Consider the following 19,280-nt stretch of genomic DNA (forward strand, 5'->3'; position numbering starts at 1 on the left):
GGCATTACAGACCCAAACAAAAACATTTTTTGTCTACATGTCACATCACAGAACAAGGATAAATATCCCGTTCAATCATTCTATGTGACCTTTAAGGAAAACATTCCAAGATTTTTCTCATTCTAATGGACTTAAAATGGACCCCAACACTTAACACTTAACTCAACACTTAACAGTTTTCTTCAATGGTGTTTCAAAGGACTCTACATGATCCCAAACAAGGCAATAAGGGTCTTATCTAGCGAAACGATTGTCATTTTTGACAAGAAAAATAAAAAATATGCACTTTTAAACCACAACTTCTCTTCTTCCTCCGGCTGTGTGACGAGCCAGCGCGACCTCACGTAATTGCGTAAAGACGTGGAAAGGTCACATGTTATATGAAGCACACATTTGCAAACCATTTTAAACAATAAACTGACACGAAGACATTTATTAGTAACATGCGACATACAACAACGTTGCAGCGGTCCTCTTTCTCCACACTTGTAAACACTGGGGCGTAGTTTCGCATACGTCATCAGTGACCTCTTGACGTCATGACGTATTGCGTGAGGTCGCGCTGGCGCATCACAGGACCGGAGATAGACGAGAAGTTGTGCTTTAAAAGTTCATATTTTTTATTTTTCTTGTCAAAAATGACAATCGTTTCGCTAGATAAGACCCTTATGCCTCGTTTGGGATCATTTAGAGTCCTTTGAAACTGCAATTTTAAATTGCATTAAAACTGTTACATGTTGGGGGTCCATTGAAGTCCATTAAAATGAGAAAAATCCTGGAATGTTTTCCACAAAAAACATAATTTCTTCTCGACTGAACAAAGAAAGACATCAACATTTTGTATGACATGGTGGTGAGTAAATTATCTGGGTTTTTTTTTTTAGAAAAATGACTAATCCTTTAAGTATCTCCATGTTTGTTCACATGTAACAATTTAAAGAGGAACGGACATGTTGTGGTAGTTGTAATGCATATCATTTAAACTTACAGCATGTAGGCTATAGTGAAAAATGCACCACATCTCTACATTTCCTTTCACTTCCAATTAACCTAATGAATGGAAAACTGACTCAAAATACATGAACTCTCACTGTGACCTGAAGGATGGAGAAGAAAAGAGTATTTTTATGGCACTGCATGAGTTTTGGTCAGTGCACGTCTCCATAGAAACCATCAGACATTAGGCTGATGGATTTACAGTCTAATTGAAGTGGGCAGCAGGTGAACCGTGGAGCGAGACACTTACCTGAGGCCCAAAACAGAATAAACTGGATGAGATGTTTTTTGTATCTATCGGATAGAAAAGGTTAAAATGACTGGGGGAGATGATATTGAGTGAAACGTTGAGTAAACATGTGTTTGATGCACACAGAAAGAGCATTTTAATAACATGTTTACATTTTAAATGAGATCCACTGTGCACCTGGGATAATTTTATGAAAACAAGTAGGTCACTTAAAAACAATGAAGGTGTTTAATGATTTTATAAATACTCATTTTATATAACATATAAATAGTACTGTTTAATATAAAATAAATATTTTATTGAAGTGATATATAGGTAAAACTGAGATGTTTTTTGGGGTTATGTGTAATGGTAGGTGGATGATGTGTTCTTACTCAGTACAACAGGTGTCAGGATAATTTATTAAACAGTGATAAACTATAGTGAAAGTTGCATTATTTATTCATAATCTGTTTGTACTGTGTGTCATGAAAATAACATGCAATCAGACTTCAATCAGTCAGTACACTAGCTGCCAGTATTTTACATTTATGTTATTTACTGGCAACATTTTGTATAAAGTTAAATGAACATGAACCATTTTCAGTCTTTATCTTCTACAGTAAGTTACTGGCAACCAGCTGCACAATTACAGCTATTTTTTAATACATTGTAGTAGTAACAGGGTAATAACAGTATTTTATGACGTAATGTAATATTAAGAATAATATTCACTGCAGTATGTCAATCTATAACAATATCAATGTAAGAATACATTAAAAGTGTCTTTTTTAATGAACATGTGTGGTTATTCACTGATTCAGCCACATCTGAACATTGGAGTATGTGCAGACATGGACAACTGGACAGATAATAAATTGAAGGACATTAGAAATCATCTTGTACTGTCACAATCTCCCATGTGTGTTAATAAATGAGTCTGTGTCCATTGTGGTTAATAGACACATTACTTTTCAACATGTGATTCACTCAGTGAGCAGCTGATTATACAATAATTTGTTTGTCCAGAGAGACCTGGTGACTTTATTATTTAGTTACACTTCCCTATTGGAGACTCATATGTCAAAAAATATATTTTCAAATTTTATATACAAAAATGTATATACAAAAATGGCCAAAAATATATGTACTAAAATATATTTTAAAATTTTTAAATCTGTTTGAAATTATTAAAACTAAATATATTTTCAACTGCAGAAATATACTTATAATTGTAGAATTTTGCATACTTTATACATTTTATACAAACTTTTATATTTTGGCCAGGAAAATATATATTTTTTGCTGTATGGGTTGTAAAATAAAAACAAATATTTGTTGCACCTGAAATACATTTTAAAATATATGTTATTATACGAAGGTTAAAACTAAATATTTACAAATTAAAAGATATATAAATATATATTTAATTAAACTTTACTTTCTAAAAAATATTTTTGGCATACAGTATATTTAAAACACATTTTTGGCCAAAGAATTGTTTTGCTGTATGGGGATATAGACCTGGGTTAAAAATTTTATGTAGCCTCTATGCACTCCGAAGTGACGTATAAACATTTCTGAGTCATCCACTTTATTTCACTTTATCAAAGTAGTTCATGAATCTGAGAGTTATTTCTGATGATCACTCAAAAACATGTTTTTCAAGGCGTCATTGCTCAATTTGTGCTCTGTAGTGACCTCTGCTGGTAAAGTTTTTAAAGAGCTAGTTCACCCAAAATCACTATTTACTCACCTTCAAGTTTTTACAAACCTGGATACATTTCCTTCTACTGCTGATCACAAAAAAAGGTGCAAACCTAAGGTGCGGTACAAACGCCTAACAATTAGAACAAAAATGTACCGATATACATATAAGAAACACAATGAATGACATATACATTGGCATACATTCACTGCATGATTAAGACATGATTATTGTACATTATGATTTTATAAAGTGTTGCACACCGATTTGTGCCCTTAAAGCGGTTGCATATACATTGCCCTCCACTTATATTGGCACCCTTGGTAAGTGTAAGCAAAGAAGTGTTTAGCCTTTTGATCTACTGTTCTTATTGAAAACAAACAATTGCAAACACAACACAGTTTAATAATAAAAACATCTTAAAGGTGCCATAGAATATAATGAAAAACTGTATTTACCTAGGCATAGATGAATAATAATAAGAGTTTTGTACATGGCAATGACATATCATGAGCCTCAAAGACTGCTGTTTTCTCCTTCTTATGTAAGCCAAAAGACAGCTGGAAAACAGGCGCATCTCAACAAAACACAAACTGTGACGTTACAGTTAAGATGTTTCCCCCTGAACTTTAAATTACACATTAAATTAATTACAATGTTGTTAAAATGTTAAAGACAAAGTTGTGACTGCTGATTTAGCGCTAGATGCTAGTTATTGCTATATGCTAGCGTTTAGGCTACTATTGACGTTACAGTTACGTTTTGAAGGTCCTGAAAAAAACACAAACTTCCCATTCAGAAACATACAATTAACAATCTCTGAATAATTGTTTATTCCTCAAATTCTGTTGTTTCTGATACAGGCTCAAACATAAGGTCTGTTTACAGATACACAGAGCTACTGAACTGCTCTGAGAAAAGGCCAATCAGAGCAGAGCTCAACATTATTGTTCATGACCCTTTCAAATAAGGTAATAATAGACTGTTTCATTCTAAGGGCGAATCCTAGGATTATAAATGGACATGCTAAACTGTCTTTGGTTCATTTTTGCACTTAATAAAGTCACAAATCTTATGTAGATATCAGAGAACAATTTGTTTCAATGCATTCTTTGGCACCTTTAAATACATGTTAAACATATATTATACACATGTTAAATGTATGTGTGCTACAGTTATTGGCACCCCTATGAAATCCCATGAAACCCCTATGCATTTGTTTTAGTACATCTGGGTGACTAGGAATAGGAAATTGTTCAACCATGACTTCCTGTTTCACAGGGGTACAGTATAAGTAGAAGGTCACACACAAGCCAGACTCCCTTAATCATGGGTAAGACTAAAGTTGTGATATGCGGCAAAACGTTTCCATAAAATGGGAAGTGGCTAAAAGAAAAACCACAAGGGCAATAATTTAGAAATTTCAGTAGTGTTCTAAATCAGCCTGGAAGAGGATGTGTGTCTATCTGAAAACATTGTGTCCCAACTTACTGTCAGTAGGATGGTTGGAGTGGCCAAAAAATCTCCAAAATATCAGAGCTAGAGAAATGCAGAAGTTGGGTCTTGCGGTCACAGAAAGCCTCCAAAACTATACAAAAAGCCTTTGCTCTCATCCAGAAATAAACTCACTGTCTCAGTTTGACAGACATTACTGGAACTTCAAATGCCATCCGGTTCTATGGTCAGATGAAACCAGTGTTCCAGTTATGTCAAAGAATATGAGGGTCCACTAGCTAAGCACCCCCCAAACCACCCACCCCAATCATTATTGGGTCCCTGTAATTTCACAAAGTAAGATGTGATCCTTTGTCAACTTTTTAATCAAAGAAACCCCAAAAAACTCAAATTTTCTTATTTAGTATTTTGTCTTATAATATCTAAAAATACTTAAGATGCATTTTCTTGATCAGCAAAATGACTTAAGAAAATAAGTCTAGTATATATACAACTATCACTAGTTTATGTTTTTTTAGACAAAAAAACATTTAAATTCAGTTAAATTGTATATTTTTTGTTGACTTAGGTCATTTTGCTCATCAGAAAAATGTATCATGATTTTTTTCTTCGATATTTGTATTTAAAAAAAAGACAAAAATACTAAGTAAGAAAGTCATTTGCAGTGTAACCCTTTTTATCCCTCAAATTAATGTGAAATAGCCTTAAAAAAAGCCCATAGCCCAATCCTAAATCTAACAATCTGTCAATTCCTCCAGAAAACAGCGTGAGGCGCACTTGAGTTTACATTTTTTTTTAAACAGAGGACCCCCTAAATTATATTTTTGTGCTTTATAGGGGGTCCTTCAATGCTTACGAGGGCAAGGACCAACCCCTGCCCCCCTCAAGTCGAACACTATATGAAAAAAAATAGATGTTTTTGGCCATAAACACCAGAGGTGGGTTTGGCGCACACAGAGAGCCATGGTAAAGTACCTCATGCCCACAGTTAAATCTGGTGGTGGGTCTTTAATATTTTAGGGTTCTCTCATCAGACATTATAGGAGGAGACTCTGAGATTCCGAAGGTCTACAAACGCAAGCTGTACAGTATGTGCATTTATAAAATATTACATGTGTAAAATAGTAAAGATAAGTAAAATAAGTACATGTGTAAAATAATAAAGTTGCAGTTTGAAAAAATGATGGGTTACAGACTATACACTATATTCACCACAGATCCCACCACCGCACTTTCAGCAGTTTTTACATCAATTATTAAAGTGTCTCCTCTATACAGACAGTGTAATAATCTTTTTATCATTTTGTTTATTTTACAGTGCAGGCTAATACCAGGTCGACACAAAATTATAATTATAACACAATTGTTGTAACTAGTATTTTGAGTTATCTTATCATTTTGTTATCTCTTTCAATGGTGTTTCCAGTTGTTTGTCATTATGTGTTTCACCACTAGATGGCGACAGATGATCGTTGTAACAAACTGCGTTTACAGCAGGATACATGTCAAGATAAGACCTTTACGAGACACAAATGATAAAGATGTATGAAAGCACATCTGACATGACTAAAATAAAGAAAACATTGAGGAAAGAGAAGAAGCCTAAAAACTAAACTTAAGAATACGAAAAACTAAATAAATTAATAAAAAAGCTAACCCCCCCACATATTTGTGTTAACACTTTGTGCCTTTAGTTTAGCCAATAAATCAAGTGAAAATACATTCAAAAAAGACCCAAAGTATAATTTAAAATATTTATAAAACTCTTCTTTTGCTTTCTGACCTGGACAAAAACGAAATGCACCCACTTAATTTTATTTTTGTCCTGTTGGTATAATCACACCAGTGCATTTATTAGAGTCATAAAATAAAATTAGAAATTGCTTTTTATTGTAACATTCGTCTCATGACGATTGCCTTTACGTCATAAATACGTCATATCATTTAACATAACTGACATATTTACGTGGTTTATATGATGTTATTCTGACGAGAACATTCATTTACAATAATAAACAACAACGGGGCGTTGAGATAAGAGGGCGCGCCTTGAGGTGCAGTGAGAAGGGGCGGGCCGACGCGAGGGCGCGTTTGTGTGCGTGCGTGCGTGCGTGAGTGAATGTGTGTACAGTGATCTGCAGCTGTGTGTGAGGTGACTGCGCCGCGGTTCAGTTTGAGAGAGTCGCGTCGATATTTGTTGTGTTTTAGCCGCTCGACAGAGTTTGGATCGGAATCGTATCTTTGGATGATCTTCCTTGTCTGTTTTTAATCGCTTTTACTTGTGGACTCGCATTATTATGTTTTTCAGCACAGAGTCATGGAGTGTGTGTTATGGTGGGGAAAAACGGGGCTATTAAATCGGTTTTTGCCCCATTGCATCGACTGATCCTCGTCACATACCCGTACAGAACCTGGATCTGATTTGAAACCTCTTTTTGTTGATCTGGATTTGAAGCCGATCGCATTCGCATTTAAAGGGAACTGCGCGTGATTGATAAAGAAGACGATTGAGTTGTTTTGTGAAGGCAGATGATGGAGGCTGTGATTGAAAAGGAGTGCAGTGCTCTTGGCGGACTCTTTCACACCATCATCACAGACATGAAGGTAAAGATGTTGTGTTTGTTTAAACCCTCAACAGTGTGTCAACAAAGTCACCAGTTGCTTTTGATAGAGATCGCCAGACGTCATCTGTCACCCTGATGCTTTAATGTTTTTGTAAGCATATTTCACACGCGCATCATTGCATTATCATTGCAACTGTATGACGCTGCATTTGTGGGTCACAGATGCAAATGAATGCATGCTTGCTTGAGATGCATTGGTTATATTTTTAGTGCATATATATATGGATTGGCTCGATACACTTTAGAGTTCTAATATAAATCATATGCAAATCATGGTATTGGCACATGTTTTAAAGTTTGTATGGATTGTTGCACACCTGTTCCAAGGAATTGTTGGAATTCTGTTGACCTCAGAGGTCTCAGGTGGGAAGAGCTAAATGTGGAGGAATGACAGCTGGTGTAGTCCATGTCATTATAAGGAAACCATGAGCCAGTCTTATTTAATGATGCATCATCACATTTTATAAACACGCTGTTGGAATATCAAAGCTGTGATCTCATACAGTATAGCAGTGGATCAGAGATGACTTTATTTACATGCACCATGTACACAGGCCTGATGGGAGCCCACTGAATTGGTGAATCTGTATCCCTGTCCATCCCACATGTTATGTCCCTTTTAAGCTTTGTTTATAGTTCTTAAAATCCACAAAGATGGATCATCATTTCAGACTGACATTTAAAAGAGACCTACATGGAAAAGTGACGCAAAGTCTCTCACCCTGGCAACCCATTTGTATGACATTTATGTAGGGAGTCTATTGTATGTGCTGCTTTGTTGTTACTACGTGATAGGGTCAGTTTCCAGGGCTCTGAAATATTTATCAGGTGTTTTGTGAGCTCAGTTATAACTTCAGAAGAGCCAGCTTGTATTTCGTCATTTCTGCCTACTGTATACAATAAAGTCTGATCAGGTGATTCATTCAATATACAAACCGCCTGTTTGAGATATCTGTGTTGTCTGTGTCATGGACCGAAACAGTCAAATGTGCTACAGGGTTTACCTTTCAGAGTTTGAATACACACAGGAAATGCTTTCCATATAGTACTAGGTCCAATGATACAGAGCCAAGATGATCTCACATCAGTATTTTAACTTGGGTACCTTGAATTAAAGATTTGTCCTTAAGACATTTTATATGCTAGAAAGTCAAAGGATATGGTGCTTTTCTCTGTACACTTATGTCAGTTAAGTTGCGTATTTTATGTACATTAATTTAAAAAACCCATTGAGTATATCTTCAATGCAAGCTGACCCGTATTGTTTTGCAATGTAAAGTTGTTTTTGTGTCAATGTTTCACCAACAATAAAGTATCATGGTACTTCCTTGTTTTTTTGGACATGGGCTTTTGTATATTGACCGTGGTGTTATGTTATTACCTTGATAGATGAATGGATGGGTTCGTAATCCTGTACCATGAACTATATTGAAGTACCACACAATACCACCCCGTACCATAGTTTTAGTACAAAAAACAATAGTCTCTAGCTGTCACTGGGGCGGTACCCATTCAAAAAAGTACACCTTTGCTCTTAAAGAGTTAATATTAGTACCCCAGAGGTACATATTGCTACCAAATGTATACATATCTGTACCTAAATGGCACATATTAGGAAATTTTCATAGGGTACTGCCTAACAAGGTTGTTCACTGCAAAAAAAAATTCTTTCTTACTTAGTATTTTAGTCTTGTTTTTTTTTACAAATATCAAAAAATTCTTAAATTAAGATGCATTTTCTTGATGAGCAAAATGACCTAAAAAGAACTCTAGTTTTAGACAAAAAAAAAACCCCATAAAATTTAAGTGAATTTGTACCGAGCCCCTAAGGTGACATTGGAGTAAAAAAAATCAATCAGTTTAGTTTCATGTGCTCACGCGAAACTTTCATGTACTCATGCAAACCTTCATGTGCAGATTTTTTTTAAAGTTTAGTTTCGCGTGCTCGCGTGAAACTATGGCGTGCTCGCGTGAAACTATTGTGCGCGCACGTGAAACTTTCGCTTTCACGTGCGCTCGCGATAGTTTCATGTGAGCATGTGATAGTTTCATGTGCTCGTGCGATAGCTTCACGTGAGCACGCGAAACTAAACTTTAAAAAAAAATTCTGCACATGAAGGTTTCGCGTGAGCACATGAAAGTTTCGCGTGAGCACCTGAAACTAAACTTTATTTAATTTTTGCTCCATGTTCCCTTAGGGGCTCCGTAAATTTGTGTACTTAAAACAAGCAAAAAAAATCTGCCAATGGGGTAAGAAAAAAAATCTTAAACACTTAATTCAAGAAAAATTCAAGAAAAAATTGCTTACCCCATTGGCAGATTTTTTTGCTTGTTTAAAGCACAAATTCACTTAAATTGTACATTTTGTCTAAAAACTAAACTTATTTTCTTAGGTCATTTTGCTCATAAAGAAAATAGAACTTGATTTAAGATTTTTTGGTACTAAAAACAAGACAAAGATGCTAAGAAAGTAATTTTTTGCAGTGCTGGAACCATATTTTTAACCATTTATTGTCACAGTGATGATGTGAATTTTGTAAGCTAGGTACAGTGGTAAAAACCGTTCAATAAAACAACTGAAATTTCAGAGATGTTTGTCTTGTGGACATTGATAATATAAGTGATAATGTGTTAATCTCTTATTTGTCTTCTGCATCTACAGAGCAGTTATCCCATCTGGGAGGACTTTATCAACAAAGCTGTGAAGCTCCAGTCTCAACTGAGGTAAGAGTTTCATGTCCATCTGCATGTTTACCATTACCTTTGCTTTGGGTGTGGAAAGGAGCTGTGTGATTTGTCAAATTTTATGGGTTTTGTTTTATTGGTTAGTTTAATTGAGTTAAGCCCCGAGGAAAGCAAGCCGTGATCTTTCTAAAAAGGGGTGTTTACCTGTGCGGATTTAAGGGGGAATGTTCGGCCCTCCCTTAGAGCTTGTGGTTATAATTTGTAGCCTGTGAAGATCTGCAGTTGTCATTAAAGCCTGATCTTGTGTTTCTGCTTAAACCGGAGAATGCATGACCCTCTTCAGCTTAATGCAGATGTGAGAACCGGGTGTGCAACATGTAGCTGTTTTTGCTCATCTACTGATTGTGTTGAACGTAGGCCATGTTTACATGACAACTTTTTTAACCAAAAATGGAAAACTTTTATGGATTTTGGCGTTTTGGCCATTTTGAAAAGAGGGTTTAAAGTGCAAGTTTTAAGACAATGGCACAATTGTTTTCATGCATACTACAAAAACGCCAATCTGTGAAAATGGTTACATCATTCGCATGTGTATTGCATGTTCAGTCTATAGGTTTGCACCGATTGCAATTTTCTTAATCGGTTCCGATTTCTGATTTTTCTAAGAACTATAATTGACAGCATATATATACTACAAACTTTTATTTCATAATCTTTTTTTATTTTCAACATAAAATAAAAAAAGGAAGGAACGGGCGGACTTGTGGTCTTAACCCCAAGACTATTTAGATTTATTTCTGTACACGCTGAAAGGGAAGCATTTTTAAAAGTCTTATTAATTACGGGCGCGATTTGTGGGGGAGGTTCATATCGCCGTCTTTTTTGTCAAAAGGATCAGGTTTTTGGGTAGGGAATTAAATGAATTCTGCTGTTGGATAACGGTCGGGGGCTATAATTACTGTGAGTGGCTGCGGGGTTATTGCTTGCGGCACTGGCAACAAAAGGAACGGCTCAGAATCGGAATGTCGTGAGAATGTTGGTTCCGGTCTGGGTCGGTCAAGCGTAAAATCAGCCAGTCTTGGTGCATGCATGAGTGCATGACCTTAACAACAATGGCATGTGATGGTGCCAGGGAGACCCCAGATTTATGAAATTAATTAAAATTTTATTTTAAATAAAATTTTTAATTAATTTTATTTTAATTTGTAGAATTTTATTATTTTATTCAGAAAAATAAGGATATTAACCAACAACACTACATTTTATCATTTAATACCGTTTTGTTTAATTCAAATTCTAAGTTTGGGATTTGTTTTATGTCATGAATTTTTTCGGGGGTACCGTGAAGGGATGCACCCTACACAAGGGGGTTCACTCTGAAAAGATTGAGAACCACTATCCTACAGGACTCTGTTTTGGCTACTCAAGATGTTGAGTTTATTAACGCTTCTCCAACAAAGTTTACAAAAATGCGGCACTTTATATTCCAGGGTTGCTTGTAGAAATAAACCTACCTCATTGTCTATCAAAGCAAAATACCTTGATGCTTTTGGCATCTTAATTATTTGTATTCATCGCTCTGTAGAAGATTGAGTGTGTGCGCAGGTATGTAGTGTTTCTTTACAAAGTAACATCGCCATCTACTGGCCTGACACGCAAAATACGACATTTTTAGATGCAGAATGGGGTTTAGTCTTGTAAACGGAGATCATTCAACAACTTTTCTGGTTTTATTACAATTGTTACTATCTTGAGTATGCGCACCTAAAAACAATGGTTTTCGGAAACAGTTTTGTTTGTGAGATTTTTGGAATATAATGGGTGCAATTGTTATCGGCTCTCCAATTACTGTTCATTGCAATGTCAACAAAGAATAAAAATGCTTGGAAAGTAACAAGCCAGCGTTCATTCACATAACATGACACGATAAGTCCACTCAAGGGTTAACATAGCTAAATTAGTTCTCTGGAATTGAAAGAGTGCTGCGGTTTTAGCCTCATAAAATAACACCACCGAGAGAGTAATGCAGATGGCCAGCATTGGTTTCCTTCATGTGTGCTAGTGGATAGAGAGTTTCCATCATGCCATGAAAAATCTTTAATCTTAACTGTAACGAACACAACGAGAACCTCTGATGTGTCTTGGCTAAATATCCACTGGGTTCTTGTTATATTTCAACGTGATGTCCAATAGTAGGCTTTGATGGTGAATACGCCAGGCATACGTTTCACTTTGCTTCCTCATTTGTTGGTGAGCCTTTCAGTATCTCAGCCACTCTGTTTACACAGTCTGTTGTAAATACGTTGAAATTGCATCTGCAAACAACACGTCTGTTTGGTCAGGCCAGGCAATAGAAATGTCAAGAGTGACAATATGCACGTACAGACTAAGGGAGTGGTTTACCTGAACTGTATCATACTGTACGTAACCTTTTGTTATCTTTAAACAGTCTGCAACGTGAAAGTGTTTTGAAATTTGATACCGTCTACTTTTTAAAGAGCCAGTTGGACAAGTTTAACGATTAAGGTAAAACAACAAGTGTGTGATTGAGGTAGTGACATCATCTTAATAAAGGCACACATATGAGAGCGTTGCTTTTAACTTAAAACCAGTTTTAAAGTCCAGGTACTCTCAGGTAAACATCTTTGTTTGGTGAATAATTGGTGTGCTTCTCCTTTAAAAGCTAGTGGTTAAGGTTCATCTCAAGCATTAGATGCTGTTCTCTGATCAGTCCCGGTATAGTAATGGAAGGGCACTGAAGTCTTTTGGGAAGTACCTAATGAAATCCAAGTCTCTCATGCTCTATAATCACATCTCTTTCAAAGTGGCCAAAGACGCCGTGCTCCAAAATTACAGTTTTTTTGAGTCGTCCGTATATTTTGTGGGTAAAATCATCTCTTTTCCTGTCTGATCTGACCACACCGTCGGTTCAGAAACTCCAGTACGCACAATGATGCAAGGCATCACGAGACGTCCATGGAGATTTTTCATTTCTGATTTGTAAAGCAGCTGCGTCTTTCTCGCCATATTTTTCCAGATTTTATAGCCGCTTCGACATGTTTAGTTGTCGAACCCGATGCCCTTGAGCAGATTGCATGGGTCAGTTTACTTTTCGACCCATAAGGTAATTAAATAGCTAATGTTTAATTTCTCCTGATTGCTGCGTTGTTTTCTCCAGCATGCACTCGAGTTATTGAATTATGTGAGAGAGTTTAGTTTTCATTGTTGTTTAGTCATATGAAGGTTATTGCTTCTTTTGGTCATTGTGTGAGGGATGGTGTTTTTGTAAGTGTGAGGTCTGGGACGTTCTCATAAAACAAAACCCAACAGCATCCCGCTCGCAGCAACTCCTCTGAATGCCTGAGATGATTGGAAATGGCTTTCAGTTTAAATAAAGGCGAAAGTTAAATTGAACAATAACAAACTCCACAACAAGCAATAACCAAAAGACCAACTAAAGCCAGCCTAGCTGGATTAAGCTGGTCTTTCAGCCTGGTTAAGCTTTTGTATCAGGCTGGTTTTGGACAATTTTTTAGCTGGTCAGGCTGGGAGACCAGCTGACCTACCAGCTAAAACCAGCAGACCCACTAGCTTGACCAGGCTGGAAGACCATCTTAACCATCTTTGCCAGGCTGGGAGGACCAGCTTAGACCAGCTACTTATATCTTTAACCAGCTAAGACCAGCCAAGCTGTCCAAGCTTTCAGACTGGTCAAGCTGCTGGATCATCCCAGACTGATCAGCTAAGACCAGCTATAAAGTAGGGCTGCAATAACTTGTTTGTCAACGAAATTCGTTTTCGATTAGTTGTTCGATTAGCATTATCGATGCCTTTGCACCACGGTCGGACATCATGAACTGTGCGCTTATAATTAGGCGCTGTTTCTTCATACAACATGTGCTGCACATTTATCAGGCGCTTCTTCTTCTGACCATGCAACCATCTTGATTAAAAGTAAGGCAGTGTTACCCGGACCGCAGCGTTGCCAGGTTCTGTATTGCACAACTTTTAAACTGTTTCCGCAGGTTGATGTTTTTCTTTGGGTTAGAGATGAAAGGATTTGGTTCACTAGTTGTTGGTATTTAGACTGTGAATAGTCGTTGGGATGCTTTTGCACTAATATTGAATGGCCATTGGGCTGGTTTTGTTATGTAGATCTGGCAACCCTGACAGGACAATGATTGAAGCAAAAGCACAAAAGAACGCTGGTTTATAAAGGATTAATTTTGTCTTTAAATATAAGTGAGTTTGTATTTGTTTAATCGTTGTTGGGTTTTCATAAAAATAGTATTAAACCACAAACTAAGCATCTGTTTTAATGTTAAGGGGAAAAAAATCTTTTTTTTTTTTTTAATTAACATGGCATGTATATCCCTATTGAAAAATCCTGCTAAGACCAGTACAAGCAGGTAAGATGGTTTTAGCTGGTTTCCCGGTTAGTTTTTTTGCTGGATTTGCTGGTGTAGGAAGCTGGTCTAGCTGTGTTTTGGCCACTTTTTAAGATGGTCTAGCTGGACTTAGCTGGTCAGGCTGGAAGACAAGCTGACCCACCAGCTTTGCCAGCCTGGGGGGACCAGCTTAAACCGGCTCCTGCCACCTTCAATTCAATTCAATAGCGACCAACGACCACCGGCTGAACCAGTTTAATCCGCTTCCTATCCCTATATATATATATATATATATAATATATATATATATATATATATATATATATATATATATATATATATATATATATATATATATATATATATATATATATATATATATATATATATATATATATATATATATTTCTCCCAAGGGTTTTTGTCCTTCTAGGAGTTTTGCCCACTGGGTTTTTTCATTCCTGGGAGAGTCAGCCAACTTAGCTTAACTTAGCACTTTACTGTATACGTTACATTATTAATACGCTCGCTTACACGGTTTATCCTTAGCCGCTATATTCTACTTCTTATACTATCTATTGATTTTCTGTGTTCTCCCCTATATCTACTCATGTAAAGCTGCTTTGCAACAATTAACAATTGTGAAAAGCGCTATATAAATAAAATTGAATTGAATTGAATTACACCAGCTACAAGCTTATGCTGCTCTTAGCTGGATTTTTCAGTCTTTCATGTCATAATGGCTTATTTATTTTGTTTACAATGAAAAATGTTTATTCTCATCAAGGTCTAAAGTTGAAGATTAAAATGAGTTCATTCATCTGTGGCAAAATTTCCCTCATCAGCACATCCCAGAAGACTCAATACATTTTGAAATATAAAGATATTTTACTATTTATAAGCTGCAAAAACTTTTTAAGGCTTAAAATATCAAAAATAAAAAGATTATATAAGTTAAACTCTGTAGTAGTGTGTGGCTTTTGCACTTTTAAAAGTACTCTACATGTGAATGAATAAACCAATTTACTGCCTTATTTATCTATTATAAGTGAAAAATCTAGTTTAATAAATATTTATCTTTTTATCCGATTAATTTATTAATTGGGAAAAATATATAATGCCCTATAAATGATTATGAAAATAACGGTTAGTTGCAGCCCTGCTAAAAAGTGTCCAAACCCCTCTAAAACCAGCCAGCTTAACCAGCTAAAACCAGACTGGGAGACAAGTTAAAACCAGCCAAAGCTGTATGGTCTTTTCAGTAGGATAATTTCACAAAAAACATAACTTTTCAAATAAGAATAGAAAATCTAAATTCTACCACTAAAGTAAATTATTAAATTAATAATCAACCTAAAACCTGTTTCTGTCTTTAAACCTAGCAGGAAAGTCAAATTCGGTTGCACAAGAGTGAACGCCATTCTTGTTTTAATGAGCCAATGTATGGTTCCTATAGCTAGCTCAATAAGTAGAGCATTGTGTTAGCAGTACAAAGGTCAAGGGATTGATTCCTAGGGAGCACACACCTTGAATTCACTGCAATGCACTTTGGATAATGTTTGAGAAAAGATTGCTTCATATCTTATTCTGTTTTCTATGGAAGTAAGAAAGTTTCTTGAGTTCAAAAGAGTTTGTTATTGCGTAAGACAAACAGTGTTTTGTATAATTCAGGTTATGACCTGAATAACTCCTCCCTGACACGCTTCTCTTTGATACTATCGTCGGGTTATAACTAATTATCAAAACATCATATTGCCAACGAGTGGCATAGGCTGCCTGCGGCGTTCCCCGCCCAGTATCTGTTTTGCCATTTGCGTCACGGTTTCTAAAACCAGATCCGATCCCTGGATTCCTCTCCACACGGTTACGCTTGTGTACGGCCGTTTATGAGGTCTGTCACATGACATCCCAGTCAAACCTTTGCATGCTGCCGTGGAAACACGCGATCAGATTTCACAGTTGTCTGCTCGTGTCAGGCGTTCCGCGCGTGGTAGGGGAATTCTTGTAGTGCCAAAGCAAGCGCTGACTTTCCTTTTTCACTCCGTCTCGTTTTCCATTCAGCCGCTGGCTGGAATTGCGTCGCATTCCTGGTCGCGCTACGGTTGTTATCGTTCTAAGATATGGGTCTTTGAGTCTGTATGAGGCTGGCAGACAAACAGAGATCTGGCAGTAGGCACACAAGCAAATGTCTTTTTAGAAAGCAACGAACCTAACCCCCATCAACATCCGTTCAACTCCATCTGATCAGTGAAATAACTTTTGATAAAATCATCCAACTGAAGTTAACAACCAGTTGCCTGTGGTGCACATGCATTTTGTTGTCTTGTAGATAAGGGCGAATTGTTGACCAGGTGTGTGCAATTTCTTTTTCAGAACGACTGTGGTTGCTGTCGCAGCGTTCTTGGACGCCTTTCAGAAAGTGGCTGACCTGGCCACCAGCACACGAGGTAAGCAGATGGAGGAGATACGGTGGGAGGAGCTAAGATAAGTTTAAAGGGATAGCTCACCGAAAAATAAATATTTCATTATTTACTCTTATTAGACTTTATTAGACTTTATTAGACTTGTATACATGTATTAAGATATATATATATATATATATATATATATATATATATATATATATATATATATATATATATATATATATAGTGAAAAATCTGGGGCACCATTCACTTCCATAGTATGGGAGTGAATGGTGTCCCAGATCTGCAAAAATATCTTTCTTTGATTATGAATGAAAAATTAGGTATTTTCATTTTCTGGCAAATTATCCCTTTAAGAAAACATATCTTTCTATATCCTGGCTCCTTTCATTGCCTGTTTTTTTTCCAATTTGAGTTCAAACACATCTTATCATTGGATGTAGTGTGACTGTACATTCACACGGGACAGAAGCGTTAAAACTTGACGGAAGGCTTGTCTGAAGCGTGGCCAACAGCCAGTCACAGTTGCCGCCACACATGCTCCGGTCTTCTATAAACGTAATTGGCTGGCTTTGCCTAGGTTATTTGCATAAGGCGATCTGATTGGCTGATGCACGCGTTGCCACTTGAAAAGTTGAGAAATTTTCAACTTCTGCCGCGAGCAACGGCAGTGACGCAGCACCGACGGATCCACAATTTAATTTGGCAACGCTTGACGTCACCTATTAAAAGTGAATGGAAATCACGTATGAACGTACCATTAGAGAAGTTTACTAGTCAATTACTGGTAGTTCATTTCAATATCGTGTACATGTAGGTCAGGTTTTAACTGTAGTACTGTAAGTAGTTTAGCTTGTTTGTGTGTATGTAGATCTCTGGAATACTTGATTTTGATTGGTCAGTCAGTTGTGGTATGATTTTTATTGGTGAATTATTGGCATTCTGCAGTCAAATATTTCTGACATTATGATGTCAAAATGCAAACAATTTTCTACATAGCTGTGGTAGTTTGTCTAGCATCATTTTGCAGTTTCTTTCTCATGACATAATAAACGTAACATGAACTCAAATCAATATTTCATATCAGCGTCTTTCGTAAGTATGTAATCAATGTAATCGAGATCCAGTCTGCTGGTTTTTATCTTGCGGGATCTTTTGCAATAATGACCGCCCGACCGTACAAAATATCTATCATTAGCAGAGAATGGAAAAAGAAGATGGCATATTTTCAGTGTCCGGGAATGTGTGAAAGAAAAAGAGATAAGAAAAGAGAGTAGATTTTACTATGGTAAAAGGGCTTTGTGTTAAGTCCACACAATCCTAAATATAGTCACCTATAAAGCACTTTCATTCATCACTGCCTGCAGAGCTCTCTCTCTCTCTCTCTCTCTCTCTCTCTCTCTGTCTCTCTCTCTCTCTCTCTCTCTCTCTCTCTCTCTCTCTCTCTCTCTCTCTCTCTCTCTCTCTCTCTCTCTCTCTCTCTCTCTCTCTCTCTCTCTCTCTCTCTCTCTCTCTCTCTCTCTCTCTCTCTCTCTCTCTCTCTCTCTCTCTCTCTCTCTCTCTCTCTCTCTCTCTCTCTCTTTCTATCTTTCATTGGGGCTTTTCTGACTGATGAAAGCTGGTGAAACAGGTCTGCAGTGTAAACTCAGATGGTCGTCTTCACATTGGTAGCGTTGTTGGCTGCAGTCCATGTCATTCATTAATGGTGCATAATTTTAAGCTACCAAGTTAATGTATTTCTAAATATATTTCAAGCAAAATCTACATGCAACTAAATGTGAATGTGTGTGAAGACACAGGTTGCAAAAAGTTATAGGCAACTCTGTAATTTTTTTCAAATTCCTAGTTTATTAATTCCTGTTAATTCCCATATATTCCCGTTAATTCCCATGGAACGTTTCTAGCCTTGAAAATTCACAGAATTTAGCAGCCCTAGAAGACCAATGCTTAAGTATATTTTCTAATAAACTCTTTTTATAGGTGTGGCAAGGTTATTTGGTATGTGTGTAGTACTGTGTACAGTATATGGGTGTGTGTTTGGGTGGGGATGCCAGATTTTGACCTCTGGTGTGACTGATTTAGCAACAATAGCAGTGTGATGCTCTCTGAGGGCCACGCTAAACTATATGTGGCTTTTATACAATGTTTCTGGGTGTTTACCTGTAAACATGTGAATAGTGGGAGTCTCATGTTAGATCAGACACAGTCTCTAGATACAGGCCATTATGTCCAGTTTCATCTTTATTTTTTACCTTTTGTCTTTATCACTTTTTTGTGTTGCACGTTTCTTTCTCCACAAACAAAGTCTCGATTTTCTGCGAGGTAAAGCGGCAAGGTGGAGCGACCTCCTCGCGGTATCGAATCTCAGAGGCATGCACCAGTCTCCATAGCAACCGGATGGAAATTGTGCGTGTGTGTGTGTGCGCGGCCAGGATCACACCCAGTTCGATTTTATAACTCAGCTGATGCCTGAGTGATGTCACATCTGGTTAATATTTCCACCGCCAAATCGCTCATTTCCTCAGCAGCCCTTGGCAACACGTCTAATTGAATCTTCAGGCTTTTGTGCTTGTTATCAGCTCACAACTGATGTGTTCGAGGGAGGAGCGCTTGATGATTTATTCAGCACACACATGCACCCCCTTCCCCTGTTATCTCCCCCATCGGCGTTTCTTCGATGGGTTAATGACTGACACTCCCACAGGCTTGACAAAACCAACAGATATGTCTCATACATACATGTCAGAGCATGAACCCACATCACACAAT

At 37.0% G+C, this 19,280-nt stretch overlaps 1 protein-coding gene across 7 annotated transcripts in view; it reads left to right on the forward strand.

The window, feature by feature from the left end:
* The first annotated feature begins 6,493 nt into the window (after window positions 1-6,493).
* Window positions 6,494-19,280, forward strand: part of LOC135728164 (protein MTSS 1-like) — a 73,133-nt gene continuing 60,346 nt past the window's right edge. For 4 of the 7 annotated variants that reach the window (XM_065246301.2, XM_065246302.2, XM_065246292.2 and 1 more), the window contains exons 1-3: window positions 6,495-6,992; window positions 9,675-9,736; window positions 16,459-16,532. In XM_065246301.2, the coding sequence (XP_065102373.2) occupies window positions 6,918-6,992; window positions 9,675-9,736; window positions 16,459-16,532 (211 nt within the window). In that variant the 5' untranslated portion in view covers window positions 6,495-6,917. Of the gene's footprint in view, window positions 6,993-9,674; window positions 9,737-16,458; window positions 16,533-19,280 lie in introns of all 7 variants that reach the window. The other 3 variants (XM_065246294.2, XM_065246304.2, XM_065246295.2) reach the window with 2 other exon arrangements.

This window comes from Paramisgurnus dabryanus, chromosome 13 (assembly GCF_030506205.2).
Source record: "Paramisgurnus dabryanus chromosome 13, PD_genome_1.1, whole genome shotgun sequence".
Taxonomy (NCBI): domain Eukaryota; kingdom Metazoa; phylum Chordata; class Actinopteri; order Cypriniformes; family Cobitidae; genus Paramisgurnus; species Paramisgurnus dabryanus.